At 38.9% G+C, this 24,593-nt stretch overlaps 1 protein-coding gene across 1 annotated transcript in view; it reads right to left on the reverse strand.

Annotated features, from left to right (window-relative positions):
- polr3a (polymerase (RNA) III (DNA directed) polypeptide A) overlaps nucleotides 1-24,593 on the reverse strand; it is a 75,179-nt gene that overhangs the window by 47,626 nt on the left and 2,960 nt on the right. Inside the window, exons 3-16 of the mRNA XM_022669061.2 lie at nucleotides 24,376-24,513; nucleotides 23,931-24,102; nucleotides 21,451-21,605; nucleotides 20,249-20,488; nucleotides 19,288-19,450; nucleotides 17,957-18,093; nucleotides 17,595-17,698; nucleotides 16,202-16,343; nucleotides 15,745-15,885; nucleotides 14,816-14,885; nucleotides 12,322-12,449; nucleotides 11,131-11,269; nucleotides 2,115-2,279; nucleotides 581-753 (exon numbers count right to left, since the gene is read on the reverse strand). Coding sequence (XP_022524782.1) covers nucleotides 581-753; nucleotides 2,115-2,279; nucleotides 11,131-11,269; nucleotides 12,322-12,449; nucleotides 14,816-14,885; nucleotides 15,745-15,885; nucleotides 16,202-16,343; nucleotides 17,595-17,698; nucleotides 17,957-18,093; nucleotides 19,288-19,450; nucleotides 20,249-20,488; nucleotides 21,451-21,605; nucleotides 23,931-24,102; nucleotides 24,376-24,513 — 2,067 coding nt within the window. The remainder of the gene's footprint in view (nucleotides 1-580; nucleotides 754-2,114; nucleotides 2,280-11,130; nucleotides 11,270-12,321; nucleotides 12,450-14,815; nucleotides 14,886-15,744; nucleotides 15,886-16,201; nucleotides 16,344-17,594; nucleotides 17,699-17,956; nucleotides 18,094-19,287; nucleotides 19,451-20,248; nucleotides 20,489-21,450; nucleotides 21,606-23,930; nucleotides 24,103-24,375; nucleotides 24,514-24,593) is intronic.

Below are 24,593 nucleotides of genomic sequence, written 5' to 3' on the forward strand. Positions count from 1 at the left end.
ATTGGTGCATCAGATGTGTGTGTTCTCATTAATTAATGCTCCATTTACACAAGGTACAGTACACATAAAAGCAATATCTGTGAATAAAAAGATGTGGAACAGCTGGTTACAGAGAGAGAGAGAAAGTGAGTGTGAGAGGGCGAGAGAGATAGAGAGTTTATTTGAGGAAGAGAGCAAGTGAGAAAGCGCGAAAGAGACCAAACACGAGAGATGGTGAAGAAGCAAGCAAAAGAGACAGTAAGAGTGCAAGTGAGAGAGAGAGAGAGAGAGAGACAGAGAGAGTGCGCAAGAGAAAGAAAGAGTATGTGTGGAAGAGAGCAAGTGACAAAGCGCGAAAGAGACCAAACGCGAGAGCTGCGAGTGAGAGAGTGAGAGAGAGAGAGAGAGAGAGAGAGAGAGAGAGAGAGAGAACGAGATCCGAGTTTCCCGGGTTCAGCTCTGTTTTAAAGTGTAGAGCAGATACAGATACTTCACTACAGTATGGAAATGTCTGGATTTACTTTGGTACCCAGCTGGAAATAGGCCAAAAGTGTGTGTGTGTGTGTGTGTGTGTGTGTGTGTGTGTGTGTGTGTTAGTTACCTCCAGAGTTTCCTCAGCAGTGCAGCCCGGCTGCTGCTGCAGCTTCCCTGTGTTTAAAGCCTCAATGTACTCGTCACACTTCTTATATCCAGCATCCAGCAGCTCCTGCTTGGCCTTCAGCAGACCCTGACCGGGAGTCACATCACCAATACCAATGGAGAACCCACGATTAGCTAAAACACACACAGACACACACACACACATTTAGGGCTGGGTTTTTATTTTTCAATACTAATGCCGGTACAGTAATTTGAATTTAATACGAATAATCAAACAATACTTTTTTGATACCTTTTTCTAAACTCCAAAAATTACAAAAAGCTATGCAAAATGTAATTATATTTATATTTGCGAGAGAGAGAGAGAGAGAGAGAGAGAGATGTGCAAGAGACAGCATGAATGAGACCAAGCGAGCAAGTGAGAGGGAGACGGTGTGAAAGCCATCGAAACAGGCACCAACTATTTTTTTAGACGTTAGTATTCGATAGTACTGAATCATTTCAGTCTCTGCCTTTTTGGTATCGAATTTCATTACCCGGCCCCACACACATTATACAAGTGTATAAAAATTCTAACTAGGGATGCACCAAAATGAAAATTTGCTGAAAACAAAAAATGGAAAAAAAAAGAAAAATTTGGCCTAACACTGAATAAGATTTTTTCATTCACTATGCCACTTTTTCCTTTATTGAATTAATTGAATATACGTTTTGTATATTGTATTGCTTTGAGGGGTGTAACGATACACCATGTTTACAATTCGATTCAAGATTTTATTTTATTGCACAATTTCTGGCCTTCTTAGTGTTTCCGCCACATGCTGAAAGTGTTACTCTTAATTTTTTCAGCCTATTCATTTTGATTGTTGAATATTATACACAATACATGACTCCTTATTCAGATAATAAAAGTATGTTGAAACAATGTTAATTGTTCTATAGTTGGCTCTGAGTGCTGCCACTATGATTGGGAGATCGCGGGTTCAAATCCTGGCCATGCAACTTGCCATCAGAAGGCAATGTCGATCAGCACAAGGCGTCTGTGAGCTGCTGTATCGGAACAGAGTCGCTGCGCTTTCCTCCGAGTGCTCTGTGATGCTACTTGGAAATGCTACATCAGCAGCAGTTCGAAATGAGGTGGTGGCTGACTTCACGTGTATCAGAGAAGGGATGTGCTCGTCTTTACCCTCCTTGTGTTGCAGTGCAGCATCACCAGTGATGGGGGACATACAGCTGAGAAGCAGCTGAATAGGTGAGACAAATGGCCTAGCTAAATCGGGATTAAATTAAATTGGGAGGAAATTTTTATATATATACATATTTTTTTACCAAATATTAAAAATAATAATAATAATAATAATAATAATAATAATAATAATAATGATAATAGTTTAACGCAACAAATCAGTGTTGATATCCAACATTAGATGTATATGCCTCAATTCTTCTACTAAACAGTAGAGCAATTGAGGAAATTAAACACAACAACATTCTCCCTTTCTCTCTCTCTTTCTCTTGCGCACACAATAACTTACACAGGTAAACAGGTGCGAGCCTGGCAAGGCGGCTCATGGCGTTGGCAGCCTCCAGCTGTCCCCAGTCCCTCAGCAGGATGTAGAAGATATTGTTCTTGGATCCAGAACCCAGAGTGCCTTTATCCAAACTGCCACAGAGCAGCTCACTGTTCTGGATCACCACAACTACACAAACACACAAGAGAGACACACACTAATCATCACTGCAATTTATACATTTATAGAACATTCAGTCATAATTCAGGCTGAATAATTCCCTGGACTGCAGCAAAACTCTGCATGCAGTTCAGTCTCAGGCAGATATGTAATATGTAAATGATCACAGAGGTGGTCTGATTACTCAGTGGTTGTTTTGATTAACTGGCCGCTATTATTAAGCTTGCCTGCAATGTAGGCCGCCCACCATCAGATGTCCTCTGTGTGCAGTGGTGCAGTAAACTAGAAACCTGTGCTGCTACTAACTGGAATCACATTGTCTTTAGCAGCAAATGCAGGTACTGTCTGGGATATGCAGGTTTGATTGAGGCTCTATGGTGAGAAGGGCTGGGTATCGTTTTAATATTTTCGATACCGGTACAAATACAATACTTGGAATTCAATACCGATACCCAAACGATACTTTTTTCGATACCTTTTTCTGAATTTGTAACCCAAAAATACAAAACAATAATAAATAAATGCACGGTGTGAGAAGAATTAACAGCAGACATGAGTAATCTCAAGGTCATACGTCAAATATTTTTTCTGCACATTTTGCTTTATTAGTTATTTTCTAAAAATATCAGCATTACATTGACAAAATTAAATAAAAGTATATTATAGTGGTGACAATCACTTAAAAGATTAATTATTTTAATGCTGCTGAATTTTTAAGAGGGGGGACAGTAATAATAGTGTAGTGTGGATAAGGGTAGAGTCAGCGAGAGGAGGGGACGAGTCAGCGAGAGGCTGGGAGAGGCAACTCACCTCTGTGTGTAACTATAGGTTTATAAAGGATCTCCGGTGGATTTTGTGTTTTACAGAGACTCTAAGACTAGATCAGTGGCTGAACTGCACTTAGCAGGGCATTACACACGTTGTAAAATAACATGACACTGCAAAGACTGTTTTTAGTGTAAAAGAGACTTAAAAAAAATGTTTTTAACTGTTGTCCGTCTCGCTGCCTCGCAGTGCTGTTAGTCAATCAGAGGTGATATGTTTGTATGTATGAATATTTATGAGCAAGAGCTGAAATCCTATTGTTTCTGGATTTCTGGAAAACCCAGGGTTACTCAGTGTAGCGTTGTCAGGCAAGTTAACTCTTAGCGGTTAGCTGTTAATGCTAATGCTCAAGCTTTAGCGGAAATCTGAAATTCTAGTTTTCAGGAAAGAAATCCGTGTAGATTAACATGCAGTGCTTGTTGGACCTGTCTGACTCGTCCGATTTATTTATTTATTTATTTTATTTTTTTTAGAACTACAGTTTTGTTTACTTAACTCAGCATTACAGGTCTCGCCACTTACATTCTTGATAGTGCACCTTATAATACGGTGTGCCTTATAGTGCAAAAAATATGGTACATTACATTCACATACAAAAAAATCATTAAATTTTAACTATCAACTTCTTGATGCATTATTTTCAGAAGTGAACAAATTATTTATAAATCTTTTATTTTGTCTATGTTTTAATATTCCTACCTACATAATAAAGTGAATAACAAATGACGTACTAACTGCGCAAGTGATTCATCTTCTAAAAGCTAGTGATTAGTAATCATTAATAGTCATTAAATCAACCATTTAAAGGCTAAAAGTGACTGTTGGAAATAACAGGTTAAAAATTACCTTTTGTAATTAGCACTTTCTATAAGCTCTCTCTCTCGTGCACTCTGACCTCTATGTCAGCACTTGCGTAAATGCAGAGGTTTACAGCATCTCAAACAGCCACATCAATACACTCAACCCTGAGACAGAAAGATCACTGTAGCAAGAAGGAATTTTAAACAAAATTATCATTTTAGTTTTATTTCTCAAGTATATACAGTAAAAACATCCTATAAAGTGTTTAGAAATTATAACCATTTTTCTACAAAGCCTCCTCAGGAACCTCCTTTCAGGGGCTCAAAATTAATGAGACAAATTAACTTTACCATAGATAAAATGTTCATTTTTAATACTTTAAGAAATCTTGGCAGACGATGACTGCCTGAAGTCTGGAATTCATGGACATCACTAAACAGTCGATATCCTTAATTATAATGCATTTCTAGGCCTTTGCTGCAGCTGTCTTCAGGTTTTGCTGGTTTGTGGGTCTTTCTACCTTTAGTTTTGTCTTAAGTGAAATTTGAAATGCTGCTCAATCAGGTTTAGATCTGGTGATTGACTTGGTCACTGTAGAATATTTCACTACTTTACCTTAAAAAAAATCCTTGGTTGCTTTGCCAATTTTGGATTACTGTCCATCTGTACTGTTAATCGGAATCTCTGTTGTTTGGAATTGGTCTCGATCTCAGAGTCACTCAGACGCGGTGAGTGACGCAACTTCCGGCCTGCGAACCTGCTTGCTGTTTGTTTAGCTCCTCTCTGTTTTAGCTATTTGTTTACGTTTTCTACTACTTATTAACTTTTAACCGTCTTATAACCCTCCTAAACTTATAAAATCCCTCAGGTAGCCATTATTTTTGTGTTATTTATCGATTTTTGCCGTTTTTTTTTTTTTTGTGTGTGTTTTGTGCTTACTTCGAGGTAATGGCGTGTGCGGAGGATCGTGCTCTCCTGACACTCAGCGAGGAGCTCGTCCGTCTGGATCAGCAGATCCACCGCCTGCTCGAGAGGCAGTCGGAGCTCCACAGGCAGAGGACGAGGCTGGAGGAATCCCGCGACGCCGCCTTCGCGGCCGTCTCCACCCCGGTGCTGCCGGCGCGGCGGACCCCGGCGGTCGTTTGCTTCACCCCCGCTCCGGGAGGGGCCTGGGAGCGGCAGCGCGGCCGAGGAAAGCGGGTTTCCCCCCTACCTTCTCAGCCGGATTTTGCCTCCGCAAACCGGTTTGAGGTCCTCAGCTCGTCGCCGTCGCCTCCTTCACCTCCCCCAGCCCCGAGGAAAACAGATAAGGGCAGTACCCTCATTGTCGGAGATTCCATTGTTAGGCATTTAAAGGTGTCTAACGCTAAGTGTAATGCTGCAGTGTCGTGTTTTCCAGGAGCTCGGGTCCTGGACGTCGCCCGGCGGCTTCCTACGGTGCTTCGGCATCGCGGGGACCCCGGCACCGTCATCCTGCATGTGGGTACCAACGACACGTCCGCCCGGCGCAGTGAGGTCCTGAAGGAGCACTTTCGCACTCTTCTGGACACCGCTCGCAGACTGACCCGCGCCCGCCTCCTCATCTCTGGTCCGATGCCCACCTACCGCCGCGGGAGCCAGCCGTTCAGCCGCCTCTACGCTCTCCACTGCTGGCTGCGGGACTGGTGCTCTGCTAGTGGAGTTGGCTACGTGGACAACTGGGAGAGTTTTCGGGAACGTCCAGCCCTCTTCCACCGAGACGGGCTTCACCCCAGCCGCCTGGGATCCACCGTCCTCTCTGGTAACATTGAGGCGGTGCTACGCCGGGACTGACTGGCTCTAACCAGTCATACCGGCCAGGTTAGTGGTCTAAGTAATGGGCAGTTTAGTAATATACATTGTTCTAATGAGTTATCTTGCCACTTTCCTGTGCATAAGGCTGTGAGTTTTAATTATGTGCCTTTTTCAGATACAAGTGCATTTTTACCTTGTAGGATTGAGACTGTGTCTGTCCCCCGTGTCGCTCGAAACCGAAAAACTCAGAAAATCTGTTTTAATAATCTTATTAAAATTAAAACAACAGCATCCGTCTCTCAGAGTACCAGCAGCGTCCGTATGAAACTAGGGCTATTAAATATAAGATCGCTAGCACCAAAATCAGTTATTGTTAATGATATTATTACTGATAATCACCTTACTGCACTATGTCTGTGTGAAACCTGGATTAAACCTGATGAATATATCGCTTTAAATGAGTCTACCCCCCCAGGTTTTAGCTATTTCAGTTACCCACGCAGCTCTGGTCGTGGCGGTGGTGTTGCCACAATCTATGACTCAATGTTAGGTATATCTCAAAACTCACAATTGGATGCTAAGTCGTTTGAAGTTCTTAGTCTTAAAGTAGCAGGCCCGTCTCCTGCTTCCAAAACGCAGCATTCGTTCCTGCTTATAACACTGTATCGTCCTCCTGGACCATACTCAAATTTTATTAGTGAATTTGCTGACTTTCTAGCAGCAGTAATTCTTCTTTCTGATAAGATCATAATTGTCGGAGACTTTAATATCCACTTTGAAAAGGACCAGGATCCACTAAAAATTGCATTTAAATCAGTTTTAGATGCTCTAGGCTTTAAACAAAATGTAATTGGCCCCACTCACCGATGTAGTCATACATTAGACTTAGTTTTGACACTGGGTATTGAGGCTGAGAATATAGTTACTCTTTCTCAACATGACTCAATATCCGATCATTATCTAATTATGTTTGAAATAGTTTTTAATCAAAATATCCTCCTCCCGCCCCACTATATCAGCAAGCGTAAAATAACAACCGCAATTGCTAATGAATTTGTAAATAAACTCCCCGACTTAACCATCTCCCTTCCGTCCTATGAGCATGATCTCGAGCACAAAACAGAAAATCTACAAACTGTGCTCCGCTCTAACCTTGACCGCGTAGCGCCGACAAAAATAAAACAAATCAGGGATAAAAAGCTAGCACCGTGGTATAATGACCACACACGTACATTAAAACAAACCGCTCGTAACTTTGAACGTAAATGGCGACACACAAAACTAGAATTTTTCCGGCTAGCATGGCAGCATAGTCTCACAGACTACAAAAAAGCCCTAATTAAAACAAAATCCCAGTATATTTCATCGCTTATTGAGAAAAATAGAGACAATCCTAGATTCCTTTTCACTACTGTGGCTAAACTCACCGGCAGTCAAAAACAAACTAGCTCCGTTATCCCTGTCGACATTAATAGTAATGATTTCATGAAGTTCTTTGATGATAAAATTAATAGCATTAGACAAAAAATTCAGTATCACCCCCAAAATTTACTTATAGATATCGATGAATGCTGCTCCAGCTCTGAGACACACCTAGAGTGTTTCAGCCCGGTTACAGAAAAAGATTTACTTAGTGTAATTAACTCATCAAAATCAACATCATGTATATTAGATCCAGTACCCACACAATTATTGAAACAGGCACTGCCAAAGGTGGGAAAATCATTACTAGAAATAGTAAATTCATCCCTTAGCATGGGCTACGTACCCAATTCTCTTAAATTGGCGGTCATTAAGCCCATTATCAAAAAGCCAAATCTGGACCCCCGCGAGCTTGCTAATTATAGACCAATTTCTAATCTTTCCTTTATAGCCAAAATCCTAGAAAAAATTGTGTTTAACCAGCTGCGCTTGTATCTACAAAGTAATAGTATGCATGAGGTTTTTCAATCTGGATTTAGACAAAACCATAGTACTGAAACAGCTCTACTTAGAGTAACTAATGATTTACTTTCAGCTCTTGATAGGGGCAGTAATGCCATCCTTGTACTGCTAGATCTAAGTGCTGCCTTTGACACCATAGATCACGCTATTCTACTTGATAGGTTAGAAAATCTTATAGGAATTAAAGGATCAGCCCTCACCTGGTTCAGATCTTATCTGAGAGATCGATTCCAGTGTGTTTACTTAAATAACGAATGCTCTTATCAGTCTAGAGTAAAATATGGTGTCCCTCAAGGATCAATACTGGGTCCATTACTCTTTACACTTTATATGCTACCACTGGGTAAAATTATCCGTAGGCATGGTATTAACTTTCACTGCTATGCTGATGACACGCAACTTTACATATCTGCTAAACCCAACGAGGAGCTCTGTATAAATCAAATAACAGACTGTATTAAAGACATTAAAAATTGGATGACACACAACTTTCTCTTACTTAATTCTGATAAAACTGAGGTCCTTCTATTAGGTCCTAATATTGATAAAAACATAAATGTTAATACTGTAGACATAGACGGTCACTTAATTATACCTGGTAAAACTGTGAGAAACCTTGGGGTCATCTTTGACCCAATTCTTTCGTTTGATGCTCACATATGTAGCATAGTCAAAACTGCATTCTTCCACTTAAGAAATATAGCTAAAATCCGCAGTATACTCTCTCTGGAAGATGCTGAGAAGCTGGTACATGCATTCATAACCTCCAGGCTGGACTACTGCAACGCGTTGTTGGCTGGAAGTCCACATAAATTACTCCATAAACTCCAGCTAGTTCAGAATGCAGCCGCAAGAGTGCTTACCAGAGCTAGAAAGTTCGATCACATTACACCTATTCTTTCATCCCTACATTGGCTACCTGTTAGATTTCGTATAGATTATAAAATACTTCTCCTGACGTATAAATCCCTCAATGGTCTGGCCCCGCATTATCTACAGGAACTCCTTACTCCTTACAATCCGCCGCGTTCACTCCGCTCCCAAGACGCTGGCCTGTTATTAGTCCCGCGTATTAGAAAAAACTATGCAGGAGGAAGAGCGTTCTTTTATAAAGCTCCCCAACTTTGGAATAGCCTCCCTATTAATATACGGGACTCAGACACACTCTCAATCTTTAAATCTAGACTCAAAACATTTCTATTTGCTCAAGCTTTTGAGTAATGTCTCATTACAATTTTCTTCCTCTTACAGCTTATCCAGCAAATATAAACCCTGTCCTAATCATCTGCTTTCTCTTTCTCTCCCCATGTCCTGAGCTGCTGCTACCAGTGCCCATCCCACTCCAGCAGAGTTTTATAAAACCATTCTAACCCCTTTTTCTTCCCTCCCCTCTCTGTTCTCTCTCTCTGTCTTTCTCACATGTGCTGAGACCCCTGGACGGCCGGTCTGCCTGGATGTGTCCGTCTGTGGTTCCAGCTTTCAGGAATCAGCCCTGTCCTTCTACTCAGAATTATTACACAGCCCTTCTAACTTCTGCTTTTTTTTTCTCTTCCTTTCCTTTCTGTTTTCTCTATCTATCTCTTTTACATGCATGGAGATGCCCTGTTCCTGATGTTCCCAGCCTGGCTCTCCACTGCCCGCTGTGTTGTTCTCCGGCTCTGCAGCCCTGCACTGATTACCATTAACACACTCAGTATCTGTTTCTGTATTAGCCATAGCTCTATAGTTTGTGCCCATCACATTCTTATATTCATAAATTAGTACCTGTTATATTAGCCATAGTTCACATTAATTCTCTGTACTGTTTTTGTTCTGTTATTTGTTTGTTGTTTGTTTGTACTGAGCGGGTCAACCCGAGTAGGATGGGTTCCTCGGACTGAGTCTTGGTTCCTTCCAAGGTTTCTTCCTCTTAAAGGGAGTTTTTCCTTGCCACTGTGTCACCATAAAATTGGCATCTCTGTGGTGCTGCTCATAAGAGGCGTGGACCTGTTTTTCCTGTAAAGCTGCTTTGTGACAACCTTTGTTGTAAAAAGCGCTATATAAATAAAATTGAATTGAATTGAATTGAATCGCCATCCAATCACCCTTGCTGCATTTGGGTGAATCTGATCAGAAATTAAATTTCTGTAAACTTCATCTGTATTTTTTTTCTAAACCATCTTTCTGCTTCTGTCACATCTTTAATAAACACTAATGACTCAGTGCCACTGGAAGTCATGCACAGCCATGCCCCCACCACCATGTTTTACAGAGGATGTGGTGAGTAAGCTTTGTGTTGAGCTGTTTTCAAGCATTCTCCATACTCTCTTCTTCCCAGCATTCTGGTTGATCTTAGTTTCATTTCTCCAAAGAACACTGTTCCAGAACTGGGCTGGCTTCTTGGCTAGATGGTTTTGGGTAAATCTAATCTGGTCTTTCTATTAATGGTTTGCAGCTTGTGGTGAATGCTCTGTATTCACTCTCATGAAGTCTTGTCCTTAATATAGACTGCGATACTGATAAACCTTCTTTCTGGAGTGTGTTCTTCACTTGAGTGGATGGTGTAAACGGATTTTTCTCTAACATAGAAGAAACAGATTTCTGTGACCATCCCCCACTGTGGAATTTGGGAGCTTCCCACTGCGCTCTTTTTAATCAGAATGTACCGAACAGTTTATGTGGCCACTCCTTACATTTCTGATATCTCTCAGGTGGATTTTTTCTTCATTTCAGCCTAATTTGTTTCACTTCCATTGAGAACCCATTTGACTGTATGTTGGTGGGTTCACAGCAACAACTTCAAAATGCTAATGCCACACCTGGATAATGCATTAATGACAGAATAGCCCATGGACCCCATAAAATAACCTGAATAAAATAAACACATGTCCAATTGTGTTTAAAAATAAGGAGGCTTTGTACAACTATGTTTGTAATTCCTAAATATTTTATAGGATATTTTTGTTCAACCCCTTAAATTAAACTTGAAAGTCTACTCTTTGTTTCTTATTTGTTTCATTTCGAATCCAGTGTGGTGGCATGCAGAGCCCAAATTATGAAGATTGTGTCAACTTTTTCTTCTTCTTCTTGTTATTATTATTATTATTATTATTATAATAAATGATGATACCCTTTTAAATAAATAACTTGTAAAATAATCATTATGCCAATATTATTAAAGTGCTGTTAATCACAATTGTTTCACAATTATTTCTGGGACAATATATCATAATAAAAATGGTTATTATGACAGGCCTATAACCAGCTAATGCTTGTTTTCATTATGAATTAATCTGCTGATTATTTTTCCATTAACGGCTTAATTGTTTAAGTTTTAAAAGTAACAATTAAAGTAAAACTCATTCTGATTGAATAAAGCTCTGTGTGAGTGAATGGCATTAACAATTAAATTTGTTTAAATAATTAAATAAAGCATTTTAAACCGAAAATTGTGGGAGATGCATACAAAGTAATTATGAACAAAATGTGAAAGACGTAGTGTGTGTGTTTGTGTTGGTGTGTGTGTGCGTGTACTTACAGGAGTCATTGGAACACAGGTCCTCTCCTTTACCACAGTACTGTTTTCCTTTGGTCCGCAGGTTGGCTTTAACAGGGCAGCTCTGGCTGGGCTTCAGGATCAGACTGAAGATCTGTTTCCCCGTCCATAAACGCATCGGCTAAAACACACACACACAATTTCATTTTTATCTCATACCTTTCATATAATTACATACAGTACCAGTCAAAGGTTTGGACACACCTTCACAATCAATGTTATATTTTTCCCTACATTGGAAATGAATACTGACGTCCAGACTATGAAGGAACACGTACGTAATCATGTAGTAACTTAAGTGTTAAACAAACCAAACTACTCTGTGGAGCATTTAGGTTCTCTTATCTGAGGTGCTGCGGTTTCTAAAGCTGGTAACTCTGATGAACTTCTGGTCTTCCTTTCCTGGGGTGGTCCTGATGAGTGCCAGTTCCATCATAACATTTGGTAACATGATTGTCTTTGTGACTGCATTTGAGGATACTTTCAAATTTCTGGATTTTTTGGGGGATTGACTGACTTTCATTTCTTTAAGTATTTTTTTTCCTTACTTAGTTGAGTAGTTCTTGTATCCATAATATGGATTAGAAGATTATTCAAATAGAGCTATTCACTGTATACCAACTCTACCTCTTCACAACTTTACAACTGATGCTCTCAAACTAACATTAAGGGACAAGAAATTCAAGTAATTAACTTTTGACAAGTTCAACACAGCTGTTAACTGAAAGGTTGAACTCCAGGTGAGTCTACTTCCTAAAGCTGAGACTGAGAAAATCCAGCCAAGATGTGCAAAACTGTCATCTAAGCAAGAGGTGCTACTTTGAAGAATCTAAAATATAAAACATAGTCTGTAACAATTTGTTGTTTAATAAATAAACCCATATTTCTATTCATAGTTTGGATGACTTTAGTATTACTCTACAATTCAGAATGTTTCTCAATTGTCTATATGCTACTTTTAACAATATTGTTGTTTCAATATTAGCAAATTTGGGATTTATAATTATTATCAACAGTTTAATTGGCTTGTGACGTTTTTGGCAATCCTTGAATGTATTTAATCATGGCAATTAAGCTCATGGAATTGAATTGAGTTGAGAAAGAGAGTGAGGAAAATACAGCAATATGAGAGAGAGAGAGAGAGAGAGAGAGAGAGAGAGAGAGAGAAAATACCTTGATGATGGCTGGGCGAGGAAGAGTTACTTTGATTTTTTCATCTTTTCCCACCAAAATTGATGCAACAATCTGGCAGGCCTTCGCTCGGTCGAAGAAAGTGTCCTTCAGAGTGAGCAGATACGCACCTGCCAGCACACACACACACACAAGCGCACACATTCAGAAACACAGTGAAAGAGCGCCATCTGCTGACACACACTATCTACAAAGTTCTAATTTGAACTGACCAAGCAAATGAATCACACACAATCAATTCAATTCATAAAACCAATGCTATAACAGAACAGAAGTTCTCGATATAATAGCCAGATTTAGACAGATGCTGCACCACTGTTTCTTTCAAAACCATGCATGTAAGCCACTGTTGTTGCCACTATTCACTGCAATGGCATCCTCTACTCTTCTTCTGGGAGCGCTTCACAGTAGATGTAGGGTTTGATTATATTTAGCCTCAAGAAGAAAGTCATGCGCTAGTTCGTCAATGTTTTTCTATGAAGATTACAGAGGCTTGCAAATGTATTCATACCACTTGAACTTTTCCACATTTTGTCACCTTACAACCACAAACTATTTATACTACTGCAAACCTACTACAACATGGCCGTGCACCCAAACTGACAGATCAAGCAAAAAATGGTTAGAAAAGCAGCCAAAAGGCTCACAGTCACTCTGGAAGAGCTGCAGAAATCCACAGCTCAGGTGGGAAAATGCACTCCACAAATCTGACATTTATGGAAGAGTGGCAAGAAGAAAACCATTGTTGAAACAAAGACACGTGTGGGGGTGACGAGATCTCGTGGCATGAGATCTCGCGAGATTAAAATGTGACGATATTTCTCGTCAAACTTTAATCTGTCTTGTTGGGAAAAAAATAGTTTAGTGTGGACTTTTTTTAGCGGGATCTGGAAACACAGGGGGGGGAGGGGTGGAGGAGACACTTCTGTCATTACTAGCCCACCACGCTCCGCAAAACCAGCAAGCTGATTGGCTGTTTCTCCTGAGAGAAAATTTATTTGGGGCTTTCATTTGGCGCCCCCTGTAGTGCAGTGCCCCTATGCACTTCAAGCATAGTCCTAATATGACTGGTTATGGTTATGCATAGAGATTTAGGAGACAAAAACACAAACCATAGGCTTAATATGACTGGTTGTTGTTTGCACTTATTGTTTGCACTATATAAGACCTAGAAATGTTTTATTTAATTTTTTTATTCTTATTCTTATTCCTATTTCTTATAAAATGTGTGAGAGAAACCAGTCTGTTAAGTTTGCGTTTTATGATTGTCAAATAAAACTCTAGTTTTCAAGCCATTTTTCATTTTTGAAGTTTTCTTTAAAAATTTATTTTTTAAATCTCGTCTCGTTCTCGTGAACCCAGTATCGTGTCTCGTCTCGTCTCGTGATATTAGTGTCTCGTCACACCCCTAGTTTGCAGTTTACCAAAAGCCATGTAGGGGACACAGCAAACATGTGGAAGAAAGGCCCATTCATAGTCCTGACCTGGCTGAGCTTGAACTGAATCGGACAAAAATCTCTAGATGTGCAAAGCTGGTAGAGACATAGCCCAAAAGACTTGCAGTTTTGATACAGGGGGCTGAATACTTTTGCAGATCACACTTCAGTTTTCTTTTTTATTACCATTTTGAAAACCACGCATCATTTCTCCTTGATAAAAAATTGTAAAAGTTCAAGGTGTATGAATACTTGAAAGCCACTGTATATTAATTCATAAAATCTGTACATCATATTGTCAGGTTCTTGTTGTCGTATTTCACGTTCAAACTCTTTTGAACACTTCTAAACTGGAGTTTTTAACATTCTTCAGACAGTAACACACATCCAGGGTGATGAATGAAACTGCAGTTTTCTTACAATGCTTGTGGCAACTGTAACCAATTAATCTGAGACATGTTCTGCTGATTCAGCTCTAAATCCACAGAACACAAGAACACAATGCTGGGCTAAATGCTGGCGGTGCTGCACTGTACCGGGATGAGCACTCTCAGCAACAATAAACGTTTTAGAACACAGGATTTCATTAATAATGTCACTCAGAAACAACTCCACCTCCAAAAACTTTAAAATCTCTCCCATAAAGCTCCTGCAGAAAAGGCAATCCCCACCTTAGATGAGCCCATGAATCCTCTGCTACATATGAATTCTACGCCTCTTTAAGAATCTGTTTATTCTGTCAATCAAAATGGGGGTAATAGTAATCTGATCACATTCAGATTTCACTCAAACTCATAACAGTCCTTCCTTTTTCAACCACTAAAAGAATAAAGGTGCATCACGATGATGTTTAAAGCACATTTAATGTGTGTGGGATGTGAGGGTAAACTCTAGTCACTAATTACAACAGAGATCAGCGAACTATGATTTTAGCAGTGTGGAAACATAAGGTTAATAAAGTGGGCAGTCAGTGAAATCACAGGTAGGTGTTTCTAATAAATTGGCCAGTGAGTGGAAATACAAGGTAGATAGACACACACCTGTCAGAAAATCCTGAATAGCAGCGATCAGAGGTTCACCGTTTCTTGGGGTCACCAGGTTAGCCTTCGTCTGTGAGAGAGAGGGATGTTAGTATTAGGTATGTCCTGAGCTCATTTTTTTTGCTCTCAAGTCAGAGTCCAAGTCACTTAATTGTCAGTGCAGAGTCCAGATTCAATAACTTGGCAAAGCAGTTATATTATATATAAAAAAAATATATATATATATATCTATATATATAAGTTTTTTACGGTATCAAAACAGCCAATTTTTTATCCCAAACTAAACAAGAACTAAAAAGCCATAGAAATGATTTCCATTTAAATAAGCACCTTTTCTTTAACAAACAAACCACAATTCTGTCATAATCATAATTAAGCTCTTGATAAATCTTTTTTTAAATGCTGGATTTTCCTGTATTTTTGGGAGGGAGAAAGTACTGAAAGTGTTGTGTGGTTTAGGCCTGGCAGACTAGATTTAGACTACACTTTTTTTTACTGTATTATAATATCTTTTTAAACAAGAATATTTTAACTTGTAACTTAGTTATTGTGTTAACAGTAATAATTGAAGAAATAAACACTAATGTAGCTGCATATATTTCCTTTTTTTGCGAAAGAGAAAACCACTGTGTGTGTGTTTGTAGCGCAAGCATTTTCATTGCATGCAAGCAGCATTGTCTATAGTGAACTCGTGGGGTAACAACGTAATGTACATTTTTGATAAATCATTGATTCAGATCTTTTTCACCAGTTTCTGATGCTTTAAAATGATGTGACTGGCCCGATTTTTGATCACATTATTGGATCGAAGACATCCCTAGTTATTACTAAAATCAAATTAATATTAAAATATACATGTTAGATAAAACAACAATGGTGCCAAGTAGCCAATTCTCTCCACCGCATCTCAGCTTTTTCTCGTCTCTCACCCCCATGAGGACGAGCGCCTCAGCCTTGGCCTCCTCAGTCTGCGGCAGGTGAAGGTTCATCTCATCTCCATCAAAGTCAGCATTATATGGCGTACACACACATTCATTAAAGCGGAACGTCCTGTGGGGCTTCACACGAGCCTGGAGGAGAAAAAACAGAGCATGTTTTTCTTAATAAAAGAAAGAAACGCATAGTAGTTAAACAAAAGAACCAACCAAGGCCTATTTATCCAAATGTTGATCCAGCTAATTTTGTTAACATGGAGACTGTTCTCCTAATAGCAGATCAGTGCATCCCTAAAGTAATCACAACAATAAGTTAATAAAATCAAATTTAATCCACACAATATTTATTTGTATAAATCTCTGAATAGTTTGCCAGCCCTCATCAGCACTCAGCATAACTGAACCCTGAAGCAGCTTTTGGGTTATTCTGTATGTAGGGGTTTGAACTCACAATGTGGGCCATGATGCTGAGTTTGTGCAGGGAGGGTTGTCGGTTGAAGAGGACGATGTCTCCGTCGATCATGTGCCTCTCCACCACATCGCCCAGCTTCAGCTCCTGAGCCATCTTCTCCCGGTTCCCGTACTTCAGAAACCTTACAGCCAACAACCAAACGAACAAAATTAGACCAATATCTACTTACAGCCAAATAACACAGAACACAGTGACTGTGATTCTTCACTTTACCATTCTGACCAAATTGACAAAAATATATCTAAAGACTACTAGGGGAAAAAAAGACAAATCATTTATTTCTATTTTTAGAGCAGTAAATCCTAAATAAAAATGAACCATTTTGGTTTAAACAAGTCAGTTTAGGAGAGTTATGTTGGTTTAGATGCACACAGAACGTCAATATCAAATCAGCAGAAAATATATGGAAATGTATACAAGCTTTTCAGTCAAGTAAAAGTATAAAAAGTACTGGTTTCAAAACTACTTACAAGTATAAAAGTAATGCCAATAAGAACAAAAGCGTAGGCTGCACCACCTTTAGCCTATAGTGCCCTAAGCCATAATGACTATAATGTTAAATTAAAACGTTAATGTTAAAAATTTGGGATGCACTAGGCTCCCAATTTCAGTTGCATATACAATTATTGCAAATCACTTACATTTATGAATTTGAAGAATCAAAATCAGATTTGAGCAATGTGGCTTATAATGTGAACATAGTTTTAAAGGAGTTCTAGAGGTGCTGAGCTCTTGTTTACTGCTTTTCCTTCACTCTGGGTTGGGTTTGTATGTCAAGTGTTTATGACGGCTAAACTCTTTTTTGTTTATATACTAATTGAAGTGTGTTTTTTCATAGTTTATAATTATTTATTAATTTACAATGTAGTAAATTGCACAAATAAAGAACAAATATTAATATGAATCTGTGTCTGTACTAGGGGTGAGTGATATGGCCCTAAAATAATATCATGATATTTCATGGTATTTTCATGATAACGATACTCCTGGCGATATGTCAAAACACTGAGTAAAAAAAAAAAAAAAAAAAAACATTTCAAGAATACTCAACTGAAACAAACTAAAAATGTATTAATGCATATATTTTAACTGAGAATTTTATCAAATATGTAACAGAAGTCAATGATCCAGAATGTTAATGTACTAATAATGCACACAAATATATCTCCATATATCCAGGACTATAGAAAAATAAATGATACTGGACAGATGTGGACAGTGTTCACGATATTTAAAAAATGTTGGCGATATTATCGCGTACGATACGATATGGCACACCCCTAGTCTGTACTGTACATCATCTAATCAAAAACTTTTACTGTGACAGAGCTAGACAGGTGTGTGTGTGGGTGTGATTGTGTGTTGCCCTCACCTCTTCATCTGCATGTGTCTCTGCTGGATGAAGTTAGCGCCAGGATGAACATCTGGACCGTTCTTCACCAGCTTCCTCATCAGCTCAATATTAGCTTTATTTACCTACAGGAACAGCAAAGAGAGGAAGGGGTTAAAGAATTCTCAAACAGACCCAAATCCACAAAAGGGAACAAAAACACTCTAATGCTCTATATTGGTTATATAATCCACAGAGTGTTCTGACAGACTGTAATACACTACAGGAAGTGTAGGAGGTGCTCTATAATGATTTATAATGTTTGCATGCTAATATTTGTTAAGTATTTAGAAAGACATTTGGTACAGTTTGAAATTACACAAACCCCTTATCATTTAACTCACCTTCTCCGGGTATGTGAGGATTTTGGCCACATGAACTGGTACAGCCACTTCATCAATCCTCAGATTCGGGTCTGGAGAGATGACCGTTCGTCCAGAGAAATCCACTCTCTTTCCAGACAGATTGCCACGAAACCGACCTGATGAAGAGCACAAAGATAATACAATGCATATTGTAAAAAACATTCACACAGTCTGGATGTTATTTTCAGGAGAATCAAGGATGTATTTTTTTTTATTAAAGTCTGTAGGTACTATTACATATAAATTAATTTTAATGGAGTGGACAGAGTACAGTATCTCTCCAACACTTAGTCAGCTAACATTAGTTTAACTAATGTTAGTAACGTTAATGAAGGAGTGAAGCCTGTTTAAACTCATCTCAGCAGCTCTCTGGAGTAATTTACCCCCATGGGTAATGTACAAGTCAGTGTTTAAACTGTACAAGTGTAATAGTAAAGACAGAGTGTAGAGTCTTATGCCAAGCTCAGAATACACAACATTTTTGTCCCTCACAATGTTCACTATGTGAGATTAAGCAGTTATCTTCGTTTTGTGTTGTTCTAGGGGTACTGGCAACACTACACGTTAGTCGCCGACCAATCATCACCGACTTCCCTGCGTGAGTTCGTAGGTCATTGTGGGGGAGGAGCATAGAATCTGACAATCACGGCTACAGAAGCGCTTTGAGTGATGGTAGCTCGTTTGTGTTCAGAAAACGTAAAAAGAAGAGCCAAAGAGGACATCACAAGCTTTGTGTACTCCAGAGAGAACTTGAGGTAAGGTAAAAATTATGCTACTTTAACTAAGTTTCAGTGCCTGTAAACAGAATAAAGGAATAAACAGAATACATAAATAAAGAATAAACAGAATAAAACCATGGGCATTGATGCCACAGCTCAACAAACTTTTCTTTGGTTTCTCTGGTCCAGCGAACTGCAGGAGCACTGTCCCGCTTCCTTTTCTCGTGTTTACGTCTTCCTATTGGTCAATGTCAAACAATGAGATAAAACACCAAAAATTCTAAAATGCTAGTTTTTCTGTCGGACGCTCTGACGGCGTCGCTCATGTCAAATGACTGATCTTTGACTATGTCACACTACACGGACCTTTGCCGCTCACGACACTGAAATTCGGATCAGACACACGCAATTTGTCGGCTCCAAACAATGACGCACAGCTAACTCTACTTTTGTTTGCTTTTTTTTGTGACTGACATCAAAAAGCAGTTGCCTCATTGATTGGCTTCAGTGGCTACAGCCAGTTTAGACCCCAAAGATTTACTGTGTTCCTCTGTAGAAAAGGTAGAAATCTGTAGAAATCTGCTGCTTTACCTTGTTTTCCCTTCAGCCTCTGTACGAAGCCTCGCGTCCATTTCTTGGGGGCCATGTTGAGGGGGATGCCGGACAGTTCGCTGTTGATGTAGAGAGCGCACTGCAGCTGCAGGAAATCCCAGTCCTCCATTATCATCTGTGTCTTAGCCCCCGACATACGGTGCTGAGAGGGAGAGACACGGATTCATACGGTCAATATGGTTAATATTACAATCCAATGAAAACCATGCATCTACAAAACAGCAACTTTACAGGAGAGGGATAAAACATTCTTTACTTTGAATGGAAGTCAATGTAATATTTCATGTAACAATGTCATTTGGGGCAATTTCTATCGATTTATTCATCAGGAAATTTTGACAGTGTAAGGAACGGTTTGTGAGTTCAAATATGTAGTAAATTTAAAAGTAACAAAAATGGAGATACTTGTTTTTTAATAGACAGCTACAATATGGCATTCCAGTTAGTTGATGTGATGTTGCTAGGTGGTTGCTATTATGGCATTACCATGGTGTTATAATGTAAAAATTGTTACCGGATGGTTGTTATAGTGACTGCTATAGTGGTTGCTAGGGAGTTGCTAGAGAGCTGCTGTAGTATCACCCATCTTGCTAAGCAGATGCCATGGTTTTTGATACAGGTACAGGTGGTTGACCTGGTAGTGCTTAGCGGTTGCTATGTCATTTAACATAAGCAGTAGCATATATTTAAAAGGAATAGTACAGCTACACACACAGCGAGAATAAATAACAGATATGGACATAATTAATTCAATTAAAAGGTTTTGAAAGTTGGTTTCAAATCATTTGTCAATTTATTGCCCAGCTACTAAGAACAGCAGTCAAACATAATCCATCACTGACTGAGAAATAATAATAAATGTACTTGTACTTAGTTTTTTTCAGTGAACTGTACCTTTAAGGGCCAAGTATTCATTTACTTAGACACACAGATGACGCACCTTCTTGATGACGTCATTGAGGAAGATGATCTCTGTGAGCTTCATCGTGAGGTCGTCCTCATTAGTGCCTGATTTGAGGTCACTGACGACTGAAGGCCGGATACAGAGGGGTGGGACAAGGAGGCGGGTCAGAATGAGGTCAGCAGGTTTACCCGCCTCAGGGTTCATCAGCAGCAGAGGAACGTCTTCATTAGGAATCCTCCGGAACAGATTCAGAACCACCAGTGGGTTGAGATTCTCCTGAAAGAACATGAGTAAGAAGAATTAATATATATTATACACACACAGATATGTAGAGTCGACTGTATACTCAATCCATTGTGTTAGTTCCTCAAAGCGTTCACAAACACCACAAAGATCACATGATAATTCACAGAATATCTACAGATTTTAAAAGTTAAATGCCTCCCAGATTTTAAATGCCTTATTTTTCTGTTTCCTCTGCTTTACTGCGATTTAGTGAATCAAAACCAGAACAAAGACTCAGGTTTTTTTTAATTACTTTTTTGCCATTAACTTGTGATGTTTTCATTTTTTGAACAATACTGTTTCAGTTTCAAGATATTTAGGAAGATATCGTATCAAATATCATAATTGTTACACTTTGTTGAGAAAAGGAAACCAATAAGTCATTTATTAAATAAAATTTCTTATTTTTTCTTTAATCAAGTAATTGGATAAAACGTTTTTGCTTGGTTAATCTAAGGAATACTTGATTACTAAAATATTCTATAGCTGCATTGCTAATAATATCTACACATGATAACATCATTTAAATCAGGTGAGCTTATGTCCACCCAGTGCAGGTCACGTCAACCCATAAGAACACAGGTAAATTTAAATGGGTATACTATTATACAACTCAGTTGAACACAGGGAAAACCAAATGAGCTCATGTTAGTCCAAATGATCACCAAACCAATGTGAGGTTAAATAAACCAAGATAAACCCAGGTGAAGCAAATTTAACAGAGGTAAACTTAGGTGTGCTAACATCAACGTAGGTGTAAATAGGTGAACCCAGGAACTTAAGCTCACAACAAACACATGTGCTTACAGCAATACAGGTAAACACAGCTGAAGCCAGATGAGGTAAACTGTGGTTACCCCAAATAAATCTTAATAAATCCTAGTCAGCAGCAGCTAAACCGGATTATATAACAGTAAATTCAAGTTAAATCAGATAAGGAAAGAGCTTCTCACCTGTGCCCTGCTCAGGAGTGACTCCACCTCCTTGTTGTGTTCAATAGCAATGTCAAAAGACTGAAGGAAATCAGAGACGATGGGGTCCACCACCTTCTTGGTGGTCTTATACTTCTCATGGATGATCTTCAGTAGACCACACTTCTTTACCGGACCTGCAGAATGAAGAATGAATGTTATGTTGAATTAAAGATCCTAGAGAGGTTCTGTGTGTATGTGTGTATATATATATATATATATATATATATATATATATATATATATATATATATATATATATATATATATATATATATACAGTTGTGGTCAAAAGTTTACATACACTTGTAAAAAAACATAATGTTATGGCTGTCTTGAGTTTTCAATAAGTTCTACAACTCTTATTTTTCTGTGATAGAGTGATCGGAACACATACATGTTTGTCACAAAAAACAGTCATAAAATTTGGTTCTTTCATAAATTTATTATGGGTCTGCTGAAAATGTCACCAAATCTGCTGGGTCAAAAATATACATACAGCAACATTAGTATTTGGTTACATGTCCCTTGGCCATTTTCACGGCAACTAGGCGCTTTTGGTAGCCATCCACAAGCTCCTGGCAAGCTTCAGGTCGAATGTTTGACCACTCTTCTTGACAGAATTGGTGCAGTTCAGCTAAATGTGATGGTTTTCTTGCATGAACCCGTTTCTTTAGCACTGTCCACATGTTCTCAATGGGGTTTAAGTCAGGACTTTGGGAAGGCCATTCTAAAACCTTAATTCTAGCCTGGTTTAGCCATTCCTTTACCACTTTTGATGTGTGTTTTGGGTCATTGTCTTGTTGGAACACCCAACTGCGCCCAAGACCCAACCTTCGGGCTGATGGTTTTAAGTTTTCCTGCAGAATTTGGAGGTAATCCTCCTTCTTCATTATCCCATTTACTTTCTGCAAAGAACCAGTTCCACTGGCAGCAAAACATCCCCAGAGCATAATACTACCACCACCATGCTTGACAGTAGGCATGGTGTTCCTGGGATTAAAGGCCTCACCTTTTCTCCTCCAAACATATTGCTGGGTGTTGTGGCCAAACAGCTCAAATTTTGTTTCGTCTGACCAGAGAACTTTCCTCCAGAAGGTTTTATCTTTGTCCATGTGATCAGCAGCAAACTTCAGCCGAGTCTTAAGGTGCCTTTTCTGGAGCAAGGGCTTCTTTCTTGCACGGCAGCCTCTCAGTCCATGGCGATGTAAAACACGCTTGACTGTGGAGACTGACACCTGTGTTCCATCAGCTTCCAAATCCTTGCAGACCTGCTTCTTGGTGATTCTTGGTTGACTCTTGACCATCCTGACCAATCTCCTCTCGGCAGCATGTGATAGCTTGCGTTTTCTTCCTGATCGTGGCAGTGACACAACTGTTCCATGCACTTTATACTTGCGTATAATTGTCTGCACAGTTGCTCTTGGGACCTGTAGCTGCTTTGAAATGGCTCCAAGTGACTTCCCTGCCTTGTTCAAGTCAATAATTCGCTTTTTCAGATCCACACTGAGTTCCTTTGACTTTCCCATTGTAGCTTTTGTAGCTGAGTCTAATCACTGGGTCAAATGAGCCCTATTTAAATGGGCTCATGAGAAGTCAACAGCTGTAGTCAATCAGAATCACTTACAAGAAGTGAAGAGGCCATGACATGAAGCTAATTTGATTGACACAACTCTCTACATCACCAAAATTGACAAATTTTGTTGCTGTATGTATATTTTTGACCCAGCAGATTTGGTGACATTTTCAGCAGACCCATAATAAATTTATGAAAGAACCAAATTTTATGACTGTTTTTTGTGACAAACATGTATGTGTTCCGATCACTCTATCACAGAAAAGAATAAGAATAAGAATAAGAGTTGTAGAACTTATTGAAAACTCAAGACAGCCATAACATTATGTTTTTTTTACAAGTGTATGTAAACTTTTGACCACAACTGTGTATATATATATATATATATATATATATATATATATATATATATATATATATATAAATGTATATATATATATATATATATATATATATATATATATATATATATCTCTTAGGGATGCACGATAATATTGAACTATTGGCAATATTTCAAACAGATACATGCTAACGTATTTATCGTATGCCAGAAAAGGACCTAGCAATGCTGACCACGCAACTACTTTAATATGCATTGATTAAAGCTAATTTTAAGTTCTTTTTAATAGTTAGTTTAAATTGATTTAAATTTAAATTTAAACCAGGGTGTGTAGTCTCTCTAAGATATAAATGTGTATATCGACATTGGCTTTAGCAGATATATACATGTGACATACAGAATTCCCACATTGATGCACCCCTACAATATATACAAAATATTTGTAAGTTCATGTAAAAAAAAAAAAAATATTTCACAACATAAAACGTTTTTTTTTTTTTTTTTTTTTTTAATCTACATTTGTATAAGATGAGTGTGTGTGTGTACCATTGAAGGCGCTGCAGTATAAGCAGACATTTTTCTTCCTGCACTTGTCAGAGATCTTCTTCTTCAGACCTCGTTTCTGCAGATAGGCGAGTCCAGGCCGGCGCAGATAATCCAAAAACTGCTGCCTCTCCTCCTTACTCAGCATGATCCGAGAACACGTCTTACAGATCATCTAATGGAGACGAGGAGATGTTCATTAACTCATTCATACATTTCCTCCAGCTGTATCTCACTCTCTCTCTATTTTAATGTCCTGCGTCCTCTACCTCTTGCACTCCTCCTTTCTGCAGTTCAGTAGCTCTTTTAAAGCACAACAGTGGAAGGGTTTTGGCCCTACATATAATTAGCTACAGTAGGTTTTTCTACTAAAGCAAATATCACTGTATTTAGGAAAAGACCCATTTGGATTGTGGCTATACAAATCAACATGGATCAGTGAGCTCACCTGCAGGATCCCTATTGTGGCTTTAAAATATCCGATATGGAAGCAGGGCAGCTCTAGATCCAGGTACCCATAGTGGCCGAGACAGTCAGCCAGATTCTTTCCACAGGTCTCACATGGGCGGTCCTTCTCGCTAGTGCCCTGAATGGGAGGGAAATAGGCAGACACTTATTTAGGTAAACCACGGGGGACATGCTTTGGTGTGGTAAGGTGTGTGAGGT

The sequence above is a fragment of the Astyanax mexicanus genome, chromosome 15 (assembly GCF_023375975.1).
Source record: "Astyanax mexicanus isolate ESR-SI-001 chromosome 15, AstMex3_surface, whole genome shotgun sequence".
NCBI classification, from domain to species: Eukaryota; Metazoa; Chordata; class Actinopteri; order Characiformes; family Acestrorhamphidae; genus Astyanax; species Astyanax mexicanus.